This window comes from Falco rusticolus, chromosome 3, assembly GCF_015220075.1.
Source record: "Falco rusticolus isolate bFalRus1 chromosome 3, bFalRus1.pri, whole genome shotgun sequence".
Classification (NCBI taxonomy): Eukaryota; Metazoa; Chordata; class Aves; order Falconiformes; family Falconidae; genus Falco; species Falco rusticolus.
Window position 1 is genome coordinate 63,455,415 of NC_051189.1, and position 17,037 is coordinate 63,472,451.

At 36.5% G+C, this 17,037-nt stretch overlaps 1 protein-coding gene across 3 annotated transcripts in view; it reads left to right on the plus strand.

The window, feature by feature from the left end:
- Nucleotides 1–17,037, plus strand: part of LOC119145232 (cadherin-7) — an 84,928-nt gene that overhangs the window by 36,036 nt on the left and 31,855 nt on the right. For all 3 annotated transcript variants that reach the window (XM_037381512.1, XM_037381513.1, XM_037381511.1), the window contains exons 3-5: nucleotides 5,598–5,892; nucleotides 13,365–13,484; nucleotides 15,808–15,975. In XM_037381512.1, the coding sequence (XP_037237409.1) occupies nucleotides 5,598–5,892; nucleotides 13,365–13,484; nucleotides 15,808–15,975 (583 nt within the window). The remainder of the gene's footprint in view (nucleotides 1–5,597; nucleotides 5,893–13,364; nucleotides 13,485–15,807; nucleotides 15,976–17,037) is intronic.

Below are 17,037 nucleotides of genomic sequence, written 5' to 3' on the forward strand. Positions count from 1 at the left end.
AAAAAAGAAGAAAAAACCCAACCCAAATGTCTAGTATTTCATCCTAATATTTTATTCAAAACAATCACATGATATCTGAGGGAAAAGTGGTTTCAAAACCACAGTAAATACTGAATCTAAGAACAGAAGTTTTGAGAACCTGGCTGTTGCGATGAATAAGATTTAATAGAAATAGACAAATTAAGTTTTTGTTACAAATCACCTACTTTCTTCCATCTTGTGGCAATTACATGTTTAATCTGTATACACCCAGAAAGCTTCCTTTTGATGTCTTCCCTGAAAACAGGGAGGGCATGCTGCATATGAAGACAAGAGTGTCTTCCTCCCACAATCAATTCTCAGGTGTTTTGTGATAGTAAATTGTTATAAAGCACAAAGGTTGCTTGTGGCTTGGTGCACTTTCTTCCTTTTGCCTTTTTCTGCTTCCTAGTCCCTCCTTGCTTTTAGTGAGAAGGCAGCAATAAAGCTGCAGTTGTGTCAGTTCTGTATCACCAAGATCTATGGATGCCTGCACAGTCACGAGGAGGCAGTTTTCATTCCTATCCTCCCTTTCTAGTTACTTTCACAGTGAGAAAGGAAAAGGTGCAGGCAAGGTAACTCCTCCTTGAGAAAACTTTTCAGTTGTTCTGCAAATGAGTGCACGTTTCTTATGGTCTCAGGGAGCTATGGGGCTAGGCTGTACTGAAGCATCTCGTGTTTGGTCTGTCTTTCTCTTTCTCACCATTTCCTCTGTGATCCAGCTGATGCTGAAAACCTGGCAGCTCCCCAGGTTCTCCCTGTGTTTTTCATCCTCACCCAGAATCTGTAAACTCCACAATGAAACATTAGTCATACTGCCACTAGGAGGAACAACTGCAAAGATGGATCTCTGGGGAAAGAAAAATGAAGGGAGGCATATAAGCACTGCACCTGCTTTAAGGAAGCCTGAATTGAAACTCAGAAATGGCACACCTCTCATTCAAAGTTCATACAGATCAGTGGTGGCCACATAAATTGCTTTTAATGCAGTGCAGTATCTCTGCTTACTGATAAAAATAAATGTCCTTCCATACTGAAAATACTTCATTAGCATACTTTAATGGCAAGTGATGCAAAATTACATCAACTTTGGTCGTACAGATCTATACCTACTAACAGAAAAAAAATCCAGAAGCTATTGAGTAGTAGGGATCTTGAAGGAAATGTTTTATTTAGGTTCATGATTCTAAGGGTCTGCATAAACATAAATGCATTAGGTGGAACCCTATACTAAGCTGCACTGCTGCAAAGCTAAAAAATGTGAGGACAAAATTAAAGGAGTTGGGGTAATAGTTTCTTTACTACTAAGCTGATTGCTTCCTTCTTTACTGTGATGATGGTGAGACACTGGGCCAGGTTGCCCAGAGAAGTTGTAGATGCCCCATCCCTGGAAGTGTTCAAGGCCAGGCTGGATGGGGCTTTGAGCAACCTGCTGTAGTGGAAGGTATCCCTGACCATGGCAGTGGGCTTGGAACTAGGTGAGCTTTAAGGACCCTTCCAACCCAAACCATTCTATGATTCTATGATATCCAAACAAGCATTTTCTAAAACTAAGAGCAGTTTTAGGAGTTGGGCCTAAGAAGATATGAATGCTTCCTTTTTAGGTTGAGTTCAGACTGTAGAGGTTACTCAGTTAATGATCTTAAAAAAACCCAAAACACAACAACAACAACCAAGTGCAGTTCTACACACTGACCTTCTCTGCCTCCACAAGGCTTGTATGGCTTTTCTCATTAGATTTGTTCACTCTTTGCTAACTTTCCTAGAACACCAAAAGCTATTTTCATATTAAAAATACATCATCTCTCTGAAGAAGCTTGCTGCTTCCCTTTTCTGTTCTCATGTACTCTTCCTTGTACCAGATGTATACAGGGGACACCCAACACAATGCTCTTAAAATCTTAGGGTTAAATGTATTTATTTCTTAACAAAGAAGCAATAGGATCAGCATATAGTAATTGGATCATGAATCTCAGATTTGATATAAGGTTACATGAAAGCCAAGGCAAACTGGAGAATGCCCATCATGGATATTGTGTGGAGAAAGCAATGGGTGAAATTAACTGGAAGTATGCAACCGTCTTTATCTATAGCATTCTTCTCTTTGAAAATTTATGGGAAGAATTTTGCTTACAATATTCATTGCAAACTACTTCCAAAAGAATTTTTTTCTGGGATGTTCCAGAATGGGATCAGGTGAGATTTACCCAGTGAATCCTTGAATCCTCCGTGTCTCTTGAAACAAGAATTTTGAAACTGCCTTTGTCTTGATCCTCCCTACTTCTGAAGTCCCAGTCCCCATGTGCAGCTACAGACTGAGCTGCAGTTGTGTCGCCTCCATGAGTGTGGGAGGAACGGTATGAATGTCACCTCTGTAGAATGTGTGAGAAGTGATAGACAAGCTAGTATATGGCACTGCCATAGATACTTTCTGGAGCCTTCCTGTAAAGTACAAGTGTTCTGAGGACTAATATAATTCTATATAATTGTTACTAAATTAACCACAAGAACAAATAAAAATCCCAGGTCTCGTTCTTAAATGTACTACTTCCTAAGAAAAAAAAAAGGGGGGGTGGGGGGGTGGGACACCCCAAACCAAATAAACAAAAACAACAACAGCAAGAACATGCAAGGTATTTTCTAAAGTCAACGCTACAAGGAAAATATTAGTTCTTACTTCTTAGGTTGTTAAAATAAATAGCTGGAAGGCAGGTGGTTTGAAGTCACATTTGGTAGTAGTAGAGCATTAAATATGGTGCGGGACTGCTGCATTCAAGAATGTTGTTCTTAGTTGCAAATCACTGATGCCTCTACATTAATGACTTTAATGTAGAGGCATGCAACTGCCTCTGGAATAAAGGTGCTGGAACTAGAATAAAGGTGTTAAAACTGCAGCAAACATACACCTGGATCCTGTCAGCCTAGTTTATTTTTGCTTTGTTCTCTTGTACTGTACTTTTAAGTTATCTCAGATGGACACTAAACTACACATAAAAATGGTGAAGAAAATTCTTTACAGTGCTTTACAAAGAACTGATTGTGCTCTAGTGCCAATCTTGAGCTCTATTACCTTCCTGGATTTCAGTAGGTAGGGAATGGTGCTTTACTAACTTGAGCATGGGCCAGCATTGTATTTTAAAGGCTTAGTAGAACAAAGTTTTAAGAAAAGATATAAAGAAGTTTGCTGTCCCAGAGCCTCATCCTTGGAGTAACAAAGGTCATTGCTAATCACTTTAATAAACCATGAAGTAGCAGTTTTGTACTAAGGCATCATTCCAAAAAGTGGCTTCTGTTCAGCGTTTCACTCCAGGGCACCAGACACTGTAGTGTAATCCATGAGTTGATTTATGGACCTCAGAGGGGGAGTCCTTAAAAAACAATGCTAATCTGTGAGCCACTGAGTGAGCAAATGGGAAATGCTGAAGCTACATCATTTCTTCTTTCTCTGGGATGTGAAACCCTTACTCAGTGCATCTTTGAGGATTTACACTTCTGGCCTCTCCTCTGAAGGTCTCTTTTCTTTCAAAACACTGCTAGAAAGATTCAGAAAGCTGAATCACCAAAAAGACAAAGGCATTGAAACTTGGTCCCATAATTTCAGTTCTTGGGTAATGTCATACTCTGCCTTTCAGTCTAGACTGTAGAATTCTGGCTGTGTAGGGGGACCCACACAATGTCTCTGTAACACATGGGAGACCTGTGCATCCGGAAGTAGATCTTATTAAAAGAAAAGGGGGGGGGGGGGGGGGGGGAAAGGTAAACCAAAACCAAACACAAACCAGACAAATTCTTACTTGCACAGGCCATTGCTTTTTTTTAGGGGACATGGCTACTTCTCTTGAAAAAGCAGCAAGAGCCCAAACTGCCAGATTTGTGAGATGAACAGAGATATAGTTTATGGAATAAACCAACAGCCATTTGGGCTGAGGAATACGTAGTGCTGCAGATCCTGAAAGACCCTGCATGTGAGACATGTTTTACCTTGATCTGCTTACAGTGTCTACATTGACTATTCCTGAGTCTGCTGAGAAGTAGGACTTTAAATGTTCAGGGAACTCCACCAAAGAAATCCTGGGCTCGTTTAGGTATCTCAGAAGTAGCACAAGAATGAGGATAAGCCACATTTTGAAATAATGTCTGACTTAGACACTTCTGTTTTTTGACCCAGTCCAAAGCTCAGACTCCGTTTCTGTCTTAAAAGAGAGAGGGAGTGCACTGTAATTGCATAAGTATGAGCTATCCAGACAGTGTAAGTGAAATAATGTGTAAGAAATAAGCAGCTTTTTATCCAGCTGAAAAATTCAAAACTGATCATGAATACTTCCCTGCTGAAATAGGAAAAGGCTTTGCAGCTGTGCTAAGTTATGCCTGAGATAGCAATTTTCTGCATGTATTCTGGCAGTGATTACTATCTTAGCGATACTCCCAGCTGAGTTAAAAAAATTGTTGGAGGAAATTATGATGATGATGACAACAGAGTTACCTCCAAACTCAACATGACATGGAGTTGGGACAGGTACAAAATAGATAAGAGACGTAAAGAATCCAAACATCTTTAACAATGTCCTCAGCTATTATCAAGTATTAATCTACTTTTTAACAAGCAAGCAAGTACTTCAACTTTTACTGATGTTCTTTTTACTTGTACCATATTAAATATATATTGTGCGATTTACCTTAACATGATATTCAGATCAATTACATTGTTCATGCAAGTTTGAAAAGTATAGGAGAATTGTTTGAGTTGGTGTTCTATTACAAGAAGGTGAGAATCAGTTGACGTAAAAGAGCTACAGAACCTGTGGAATCTTGCTCTGTAACTTAAAATAGCTTGCATGATGAGGAAGAAAGTTTTTTTTTCTGTACATCTGTCGTGCATTTTGACCTACTAAGTTACATCTGTTCTGTGTCTGCTACAAGTAGTCCCAGGGAAACTACACTAGACTTCAGGTGCGGTGTAGTTCAGCTGGTGCCAGGACACTTCTTGGTCTTTCCGATTCCGCATTTTTCTGAAGTTAGATAATGGAAAGCAAGATATGGAAGTGAAGTTACTGGTCCATCAGATTTTAGTGAGTGATCTATCAACCAATCCATTTTAATTAATTTGCTATGTTTTACTGCTCTACACAGTAAAGACTGAGGAAATCAGTGTCATTTCCCATACATGCACAGGAGCAAACACACACTGACATTGAGTTTATAGCGACATTTATTTGAAGTCTCACCCTTCAGTAGGATAATAAACTGAAACCAACAATGTACTTAAATTCAGCTAAGAATAAAGTCACAGCTGTAATCATATGTGTGCATATGTGTATGTGTGCCTATGGAAAACTCTGGTATAAGAAGACAATATCAAATGCATTTGAAAATTAGATTGTTTGCAGGAAAGAATGAAATTACCTTGCTTGAAAGAGCAAGCTGACGCATTCTAATGGTCTCTCACATGCCTTGCACGATAAACATTTAGCTTATCTTTTCAAGAACAATAAAATTTCATGTACTACTGCTCGACATAAGAATTATTTTTACATATCTCCATGCCACTGACTCTCATTTTCTCATCAATTTTTCACCAGCTTCACTCTGATGTTGATAAAGGAGATGGTTCCATCAAATACATCTTGTCAGGCGAAGGGGCAAGTTCCATTTTCATTATTGATGAGAACACGGGGGATATTCATGCTACAAAGAGGCTGGATCGAGAAGAGCAGGCCTACTACACACTCCGAGCACAAGCGTTAGATAGGCTGACTAATAAACCTGTGGAACCAGAATCTGAGTTCGTCATTAAGATTCAGGACATCAATGACAATGAGCCAAAATTTCTGGATGGTCCTTACACTGCTGGAGTTCCTGAGATGTCTCCTGTGGGTAAGTGCAAAATACACTGTTGGTGTTGCGGGAAATTTGTTCCTATTGCCTTTTTAAAAATTTCATTATTTTTTACTGTATCACACTAAGCTATTTAATTATCTATAAGGCACCTGCAACAGATATTTCAAGATTTAACTGGAAATAGCATGCTAGATTAAGTATTTACCCTTTCAAAAAATGTGAAACTCAAAGAGCTATGCAGGGATTCAGATAAGCATTTTATGGTGTATTTCTCATTCCAGTGCCCAGGGACTTTTGTTTTATAATTCTCATTAACAATAATAAGTTTCATACCTATGCTACAGCACTCAGAGGTGGTAATTTATCATTTTGTTCAGATAAAGTCTGTTCTTAAAAAACTCTTCACATTCCTGCAAGTGCAGAGCATACTTTTTGGGGTAAGTGTTGCTTATATTAGTAACAGTTTACTGTGTATCTTTTCTAATACCGAAATCCAGCTCTCTGGGAAATATATACAAGCAGCAGGGACTGGGGTACAACTTGAGAAAGTTTCAAAATTCCCGTGGAATCAGAGAATGGCTTTTAGAGCCTTCAGACCCTCTGCTGGAAAACAAGAAATGCTAATTTTTCCTAAGTTTGAGTTAGGGAAGAATTTCAACATCAAATCCACTCTCTCTTCATTTTAAACAGACCAAATGCTCATCTGCGGTCAGGCGCCACTGTTCTTTTCAAAGCTGACTGATCCAAACCAGATAGGACTTTGCCCCAGAGACTTTTTGGTAAATTTTGCTTTAACTTGAAATTATAAATGCAAGCATGAAGCTAAAAAAAGAAAAGTTAATCTACTTCAATGGAAATTTGTGTATGGGAAGTCTCACTTCAGGTTAAGAGAGTTATATGGTGAATGAAATTAGAATTCTCTTTGCTTGATTGATTTTAAGTCATAATAAAATTTGATACTCTTATAGCAAGACTGCCTATATAGCATTTGTTATAGTTTCCTTAATACCATCTCTTGTGGTTTTGGATGTTAAACAATACCTCTAAATTAGAGCTAGAGAGAGAAAAAGAATCTTCCCTACCTAAATACCCTGCAGCAATCATTAGTCAACATTGCTTTTATATTTGAAACTCAGCTAAGAAGCCAAGAGTAGATAAGTAAAACATTGCTAATGAGTTTTCTATTTATTTATTTTACTAAGCAGTGAGAATAGACACTATTCCTCATTTGATACTTAGCACTTATTCATTGTCACTTGAACATTATGTGGATGGCTGAAAAGGCAATAGTAGCCTTGGAAAGAAAGATGGGCACCACAGCTTTTGAGGTGTATCGGGGAAGAGGTGAAGTTGTTATGCAGTGCTGAGAACTTTTTACTGCTGTGCTTTTGAAAAACGGAGATAACCAAATAATCTCAGACTATGAAACCTAAATATTCAACACTTCAAAGATATGTTCTGCAAAAAGTATATATATTTTTAATTGTTGTTTTAGTTTAGAATTAAATTATTTAAGTGAACTGTAGCATGTAGCAATTATTAGATTATTGCACTTTTGTCTTGTGCCCTGAAGAGCAGTATTTCCACATTTCCCTTTCTTAGGGAAAGACAATTACTTCTGTCTTGTCCTTTGCTGGCATATTGACATATGGGCAACAACTACAGACCTAGGTAGACGTACATACATACACAAACCCATGGCTCTACCCCTCACCCATGCTCCATTTCTTCCAAAAATATATTGGAAATCAAGCTGTGGGGAGTGCACAGTCTGAAGTGGAGAACATAAGGCTCATTTTTAAATGAGCTTCTTTTGCATGTTGAATCTTTAACACATAAATGACTGAAGGATATTCTCTCCCTTACGGACCACACAGCACCAAATATACATTCAACCTAGCTGGAATGTTATGTAAAATTATTAACTGAGACTTGTGCACTCTCTGGGATTTGGATCTACTAAGGGCAGTTTCATCTTCATGAGCCTCCTGAAACTCTGCATTTTAAATATCTTCATGGGTACTATCACAGAACTACTGAATACTGCATTTTTAATGATTTAAGGATTACCATGTAATGCCTGTGTGGCACTTGTCTTACATGGTCACATCCTTTCATAGTTTATTCATATAGCACAATTTTTAACTAATCACGCAGAGCATTCATGAAATATTAAGGAGAAACAAAGTATCTCTCTCCTATTTTGCTTAAAATTATATCCGTGACAAGGATTTTTAATTGGATATTAAACAAAATGAAAGAGATCACAGGATTATAAACTTAAATTAACTACAAAGCTAGGAGAACTATAACCTTTAACCTAAAGGGTGGTTATTCAAGTATAATTATTCTGTATTTTATTTGACAAATATTTTAGGGCATTATCTAAGGCTAATTGAAGTCAATATTTTCTGTTATTTGAAATGACTTCGGGTCAGGTTCAAATTATATTTGGGTCAGGCCCAATTATATTGATTATCCTGGATAGGGTAAATATCTTGATGGCTTGTAATCTATTCATAGCAAGAACTTCAAAGATATGGCTATTCTGAAAATCATAGGGCTTTTTTTTTAAAAAAAGAAAAGTACATCTTTTACTTAAAAAATCTAGAAGTGTTTTATTTCAAACAAACAGATTGCAAATTATAATTAAAAGAATATTAGAAGAGTGTTCCTGTAATGTTGAGCAAAAAAATAGCTTATGTGAGATACTGATCTGTTTGGCTTATAGCTGAGGGAACTGGGGATAAAAATCCTAATACCCAACATAGTTTCGGTTTTGCTTAATCTTTACTCTCCAGACATATCAACAGCTTTGCTGCTACCCAGCACAACAAATATATTTCTTGCCACATTTGTTATTTCTGATTGATATGGACAGAAATATTTGACTTTTATATCAAAGGGACCCCCCCCAAAAAAAAAACCCCAAACAAAACCAAAAAAACCCAACAAACAAACAACAAACCAACCAAAACAAACCCAAAAGCTTTATATCAAACTCAAATCTTTGGTACAATTGGATAGGAGATTTTGAAAGCCTGAATGAAGGGACAGTGTCTCTCTCCAGTCGCAAGCCCCTTCTTCTTCACTTTATTGGACCTTGCTGCTGGGCTGAGACTGGTCAGGCTTTGTCCCTAAGTTGATGAGGCTGTAGGAGGAGAGGGAGGAGGTGAAGAGGGCAGAAACTGCCTCTCCCTCTTCACACTCCTGGAGCGGAAAGACAGCATTGTTGCATCAGCTCTGGGTGAGGGATGGTGGCAGAAGCACAGAAACACCAGATGTTATGGAGCAGAACCAGACTGGGTTGTTGCATGTAAGGATCAAGCAGGTGTTAGGGATAACTTAATAGTAAAGGTGTTTAATATTTCTAATAGCAGTTAATATCACATAGAAAAGTAATGCCATCATGGAATTTTGTGTATTACACATATTACACATCATTAATTGGTATCAGTCAATGCCTTTAATAACTGGCTGCCATTAGAGGTCTATTTTTATTTTTTAATATGGCTACAATTCAATTGATAAGGACTTGTCCAGTTTCAATAATAAGCATTTGTTCATCTAGTTTTAGAAACCGGTTTTCCCTTAAATGATCAGCAATTTAGGAACAGAAGTCACATAAGCATTTCTTAGACAAGTTTGTTTAAAAACTTCAGTAAAATACCACACGTTACTGGCAAGCTTTTTAAAAGGGTCTGTGCAGAAGTTTCTAGAACAATTAACTCAGAGATTTAAAAAAGACCCCTTTGAAGGATCTCCAACTCAAAATAAACTTCAGCAACCAGTTTACCTTTATACGACCCTGTCACAGAAAAGGTTGATCTCTCCAACATGTCAAAAACATTGCTGAATCTCGACTTGGTTAAATTGAAATACAAATAATGCTTTAAATTCAAGGTCCTCTCTGCAAAAAATCCTCCCTTGCTTTTGCCTTAATATCAGAACTTAAATAGGTCAAGTTCTCAGATTACTGTGATTCTGTAATATTTACCAATATATATTAAAGGTTAGGTTAAAAATGGCAGCTTAAACATTCTGGAAAAAAACCCAAAAATCTATGTCAGCCATACAAAATTCAGTGTCTTGTTAGGCAGTATCAATAAAGAAAAATGTGTAACACCCTTTCATAAGCAGCGGGCATTTTCCCTCAGTAATTGCTGCAATTGCTGAAAAGTTTATGAAGTTGCTACATGCTGAATTATTTTTAATGAACTGATATTCAAGCTTTGTTACAAAGACAAGATTTTAGAGAAAAATAATTGTAGAGGAATCCATATCTGAGAGGGAAAGACACTTTTTTTAGCAAATAGCCCCTATTTATTTTTTACCCGTATCAGGCACACAAACCGTAATTTTTAAAGTTGTAGTTGTGAAGCTACAAGTTATAACAAGTCACTAATGAAAGTTTGGGATAGGGTTAATGTTCTGTTTACATCTGCAGTCTAGGGCTCTGAACAATACTGCCATAAACAAGATTTACTGGGACACTCATTTTGTTGGATGGACTGAAGGTGGGGTGCCGTTTATTGACTGTCTTATGTTACCTATATGGACACGTGTGACAGGTGACCACCTGTGTCATTAGGTAGGGCAAAGTGTTCAGGAGTAAAAGGAAGACTTAATTTCAGTGCAGCAACACAGTCTCCTCTTGTAGGATGATGTACTTGGAACTACAATACAACTACCCATTCTTCCTCAACCTATGAGTTTCTTGACTGTCCCCGAGTATCCACAGAGCTATACTGGTTACTTGTCTTTTTTTTTAAAGGAAAATAAGCATATAAATTGGACATCAGTCCATTGCAAGAAAAATTAGGACAGCTTTGCGTTGCAATGAACGTCCTCTAAAGGAATTTCTGTTCTTCAAGAGAAACCTGCTTCCTCTAGGAAAATCTCTGGAAATTGTCACATACTGATCTTTCCATGCATTATTTTTCCTTGGAACTATTTCCTGCACATAGGACTTTTCACACAGTTAACACACCTTATGTTAGCTTGCATATTCTTTTTTTTAAAAAAAATATATTATGCAGAAATCTCTCTCATCATTGGACTTCTGTAAACTCAAAGTTTTTTCTGTGCAACTGGTAAAGAATGACAATAGCAGTGGTTTTAAAACATCTTATCCCAATCAGGGTTGAGAGAAATTAATTAGCACAAAGGGACCACAAAAGTATCATCGTTGCTGATTATACTCAAGTGGGATGAGTGCAGAAAGATTTGGTGTTAGAATTTAGAATTTCTACCTAAGGAAAATAACCCAACAAATTCTAGAGGATCTATGTGTTTTAGGAAACAACCAATTCGATTTAGATAATCTCACCGGTTTGTTTGCTACATCAACAGTTTTTTACAGCACACAAGCACTTCTAAGTTTGCAGGATTTCCAAAATGTCTGTGTTGAGGTTGTAGAGCCTGTAGTTTCTTTGATCTTGTATTGGTACAGAGTCCTTGAAAACGGCAAGAGCAAGGAGCAAAGATGTAACTGTGTGTGAGTTGTATAAGCACTTTTGCCAATATTTGCAGACAGTGTAAGCTTCATTGGAGGGCTTAGGGACTTTGTAAATGTGGTAAGCCTGGCTTTCACAAAGAACACAGGATGTCAAATAGTCATTATGGTACCCTTGTACTCAAAAGCTGGAGAAACTGGCAAGTTTAAAATAGGTCCCTGTATGAAATTACATTACAGAGTAATCTGTAAAATCAGTTTGACATACTGAATAAAAGCTCTTAGCTACTGGTGAACAGAAAATTGATGTATTTGAAGTCCCATAACTGATAAATTACTTGATGGATTAACTACCAATTTTCTTTTTAAACTTTCCATCTACTTAATAGTTGCATGTGAAATTTCAGGTTGAGAATAACCTTTTCCCTGTCCAAAAATATTAGACAGTCCACAAGAGAGAAAAATTGCATTTAAAATAGCGTTGCAATCATAATACTTTGTCATGGATACTTTAGGAGGAGAGATCAGGAACATGGTTTAGCTAGGCCATAACTTAAGTGAATAGTTATCTTATGAATGATCATTTATTGTCAGAATTCATTCAAGCAGCTTCCATCCTTTGTCATCTGTACCATTTTATGGGAGGCTGCACTAAATCCTCTCTCTCTCCAAACCTTCAGCCTTGTCCGAGGACCCATTTATGATCCTCTACTTAACTGAGACTTGAGAAGCTGAGGAAAATGGATGGGGGGCATACTATATCAGACATGAAGAATTTCAGAACTTTCTTCCTGTCCATTTCCTGAAAAAATCCAAACAAAACTGACAAGGATACAATTTATGTTAAGTTCACCCTGGACAGTTGTTATTGAAGTTTGTTAAAAAAAAGTAATTTCTAGACATGCTGCTCTCATTTTTGCACGTCAAAAATAGGTTCATTTGGAAAATTAACTCTCTTTAACAAATGTTTTTCTCTAATTTTGTGTCTAAATCCAGTTTATGAAGGAATCTGATCCTCTGTTGAAGACCTTGACTGGGCATCTGCCAAATTGCTGCAGTATTAATTCACAGCCTAACCTCCAAATGCATCCCTAGGGTGTTGAATGCAAAGTCTCAATGTTCCAGACAATCTGCCACTGAGAAAAAAATAATCCTTTCCAGCTATCAAGGGGTGGTGACCATGGCCAAGGCCTTGGCTCTCAAGTGTTCCTTTATTCTGCTTTCAGCATACATCATGGAAGCTGTTGTACAGAACAAAACAAATGGGAACTGATGTAGAGAACATAATGAAAAGGAGCTTGATGCAGAATGAGATCCTTACAAAATATGCCCTTCTTGCTGGCCAGTTGACATTTCCATTTCTTAGTCCTATCAACACAGAGACATTTCTTGCTCAAGAAATGTTTATGCAGCAGATTATTACCATAACTGATATTAAAGTATTGTAGATTATTGAAGGAAATGCATACTTTTGAAAAGGAATTTAGAGGCATCTCTCACCAGTTTTTTTCTGAGCTGAAACAGAATCTCTTCAGCCATTACTTTATACAAGGGTAAATAATTTTATAGATTAAAATTAATTGTATGTATGTGTGTTCAGTTCTCAAAATATATAATACTTGGATATGTATGTATATTTGAATCTCTGACTTCTCATTACAATTTTAACATGCAGACTTCTCTCCAAAGGGAAACTATTACTGTATTTCAACCTTAAGCATACTACAGACATCACCATAATTTAGGAATTGTTGTTTGCATACCCTCCACCAACAAAAGGCAGAGCTAGAGAAAGGCAGCTACTGAGGGAGGTGGTTTTCATTGCTGTGAGTCAAAGGCTGAAGCTATTTGGGAGGATGGAACTCCATAATAACGAATACTCCTGGTTTACAAAGAGGACCTTATACTCAAAGTTGAATAAAAATGGAATGATGAAAAGTTGTGAAAAAGCCACCTCACACTGTTCCAGATACATATTGGCGTAGCATATTGAATAAGTGTAGTTCAGATTTTTGGATCTTTTATGTACAATAGTCCCTTAAACATTTTGCAGGTACCTCTGTGGTTCAAGTGACAGCCACTGATGCAGATGATCCTACTTACGGCAACAGTGCTCGAGTGGTTTACAGCATATTGCAAGGACAACCTTACTTTTCTGTGGAGCCAAAAACAGGTAACTTTCCATAAACTCTTTGCAGTAATGCTGAGAAAACAGAAAATGTGCATTAAACTTGATAGGAACTTACTAATGTGGTGTCTTGGTTAATTGAATACATTTGGATTTTGTTGATCTTTTGATCTCTTATTCCTCATAGTAGATTATGAAAACCACATATCTCAGCTATGTGATAAGCAGACAGTGCTACAATGGAAATTTTTATCTTCTTGTCAATCTACCAGCTCCCTGGTCTTCTGCCTGTTGCCATCTTTCTGATCAATGAAAATTTCAAGATGTTGTGAACAAGTTTTCTTTGCAGATGTTTGTTTTAGAAATATCTAAGTGTCAGATGGCCAGATTTCCTTAAGTATAGATTTATGGCATGATCAGCTCTCCATTCTACTCTTCAAACTGGTTTTGTTGTGGGTAATGTATCTTTTCTTTATTAGTTTGAAGAAGAAAGCACTGTACTTCCTATCTTTAGCTAAAATTTTGCTGCCACTTTCAAAACAAATTACTAGTGGAGCTTTTTGTTACTGTTTTCATGAAATTTTGTGAATATTTTAAGCCACAACAAGATGCAACCTTTAATCCTATGTCAGTTCAATAAACATTACCCATTCTACTGTATCATTCCACAGAGCAAGAAAATAGGTTCTCACTCTGCTCAGTTTGAGTCAGTGCCTGAACCATCACTTTACACCAACACGGAAAGTAATAATAATCTTAATTTCAGAGGTGGACAAGTTGAGACAAAAGAGAAACAACCTATTTACTCTATTTATTGTAAATAATCTGTGATGTGAATCAGACCTGTATCCCAATGCTATGACCAAAAGGTCACACTCTATTTAACATCTAAATTTGCCGAAATAAGTACTATAATTATCTTCATATTGCAACAGGTCCATCCTCATCAGGGATATATAGCACTTTCTTTCACCCTCCAATGAGCATGATTTATAGTGGTTTTACCTCTGTGTCTCTCTCTCCATGTGTTTGTATGTACAATATATATTGTCATAATGACTGCAGAAAGCCCTTGAACTATAATGTGGTAGTTTCTGCTAAATCAAAACCTTGAGGGACTCCGACTAAAATGTTTGCATACATTTCCAGTTTGATGTGATGATAGTCATATCTTCTGTGTGCATGATAATTAGCTTCCAAATGATTAGTTAACATTGTCTGCAATTCAACAATGATAGAAAAACAAGCAGGCCAGAAAAAGCAATGTGGAAACAATAATGTTATGAAAATTGTATATTAATTGTATTTTAACATGTCTTGTAAAACAGGTGAAATAGTGCCAGACAGTCTGTTTGTGAAATAAATGTTTCAACCCAGAGATGATTAATAGCAAGTCCCACATTCATAAGGGAAGAAAGAAATAAAACTCTAACTAAACATTCAACAAATATCAGATGATGAGATATGTGTCCCAATGTGCCTCTTCTTTATTTAGTTTGTTTATGTTTCCTTTGCTGCTGACACTAAGTGCTGGTGGAGTAAACAGCTGCCTCTCTGGAAATCAGAGTTAGTAGCTGTACTGCATACTGAGCATGAAATATTCATAAAGTCGTCAAGTTTTGAGAAGGCATATTTATTTTCTGAACTACATCAACAGAACTGAAAGAATAAAAGATGGAGCTTTCTTCCAGTTTTCATTTCAATTAATTACAAATTGTATGCAGATCATCAAATAGACATAACAAAACCTACTTCAGATATTATAGTATTTCCATCAATAAATCAAAAATCTCTTAATTACACTAATGCTTTAGAAGTTTGTGTTGTTAAAGCAAATATATTGTAAAATAAGATAATTTCATATAGATGCAGAGTGTGGCAATATTAGTATAACAATATTAGTAAGAGTTAATGTGGTGAATGACTATTCAAGACATTTTCAAATTATTCAAATGAATCTTGCCCTTGGAATCTTAAAAATTAATACAGAATATTCTGACCATCCTAGCTCTAAAATAGTGGGAAATTAAACACAGAAGATGACATCGTCCAGAGAAGGGAGTACTACCCAAGTTATTTTGAGGTCTGTAGTTCAGGGAGAAGATTTGGAAAACACAGTCATGCATGGCATTATCCAAAGAATCTAGTACTAAGTAAAAACTTAGTGGGTGGGGTTTGGAGACTACTTAAAAGAAGCTTGTAGGAAGTCAGTTCAGTTTGTAGTAAAAAACTATGATATTGTTGTTGAAATTAATTAATTCCTCTCTTGTTGCAATCATGGATCTAGCACTACCTCTTAAAGGTAAACTGAGGTTTCACAGTAGCTTATTTGCCTGTGCAACCGTTGACACAGCTTGTCTCACTGCAGGTGTTATCAAGACTGCCCTTCCGAACATGGATAGAGAAGCCAAGGACCAGTACCTGCTAGTTATTCAAGCAAAGGACATGGTCGGGCAGAATGGTGGATTATCAGGGACTACATCTGTAACTGTCACCCTGACTGATGTTAATGACAACCCACCCCGCTTTCCAAGACGTAAGTTACTTTACAAAAATATGACTTGTAATATTTTTCTAAACATTGTCTTTACATGTCATGCTATTTATAAACAAAACACGATCAGCTTCCGTGTTAAGTACTTTAAGAATCACTGTCAGCAAGGTTGTTTATCTTTATTTTACATTGGAAGAATTGTTTTTCTTTACCTAATGTTTCAGGTCAGTTGAAGTGGTGAATCAGGTGCATTTATTAATGTATTTTACTTCCTCTCTGTGGAGAAAAAGACAAAAAATGGTATAACTTAATAGATATTTAGCTTTTGCCAGGTTGACTTCAGGATGCATAGTTCTTTAACTTGACTCTGTAACCTTCATATTCCTTTGGCATTTTAGCAGAATTTCTCTTATAAAGTATTTCCTAAGGAGTTAATCACAGAAGAGTTGGAAAGTCATCTTCCCTCCATTTACTTTCTTTGACCAAGGTAGCTCTCATTCTAACCAAAGAAAGGAGTACACAGTTGTATACTCAAACCTGAAGAGCTCAGTTTATTACTAGCATTCTGTCTGGGGTGCTTTTTTCTTAAAATAAAATAAAATAAAATAAAATAAAATAAAATAAAATAAAATAAAATAAAATAAAATAAAATAAAATAAAACAATCCTTGCTAAGTAGAATTAAAGTAATTGAAGAATATAATCACATCTACTCCAGCCTCACCTTCAATGATATAAAAATTGACCTGTACATAATATATTTCGTGTTATTTCAAGCCACTGACTGCTTAAAATAATAATAGAATAACTGAAGTTATTTTTGAAGGTGAGGGTGTTATTGGCTACCGACTGCACTCAGATACCCTTTTGACAGCATATATATAATTTTCTTCTTGAATGAAAAAGCTGGAAATTTCAAGAATGCAGATGATGCACTTACTGTTAAAGAAATTAATATATATCAGTTTCTAGTCATATTCAGATTGCAAAATGCCTGATCAAGATATACAGCTATAAAATAATAAGAGTTTATATTGATATTATTTGACTTGCCTTTTTTCCTCTTCTGTGGAAAACAAAGTAAAAACTTGTTGAATTCCAACAT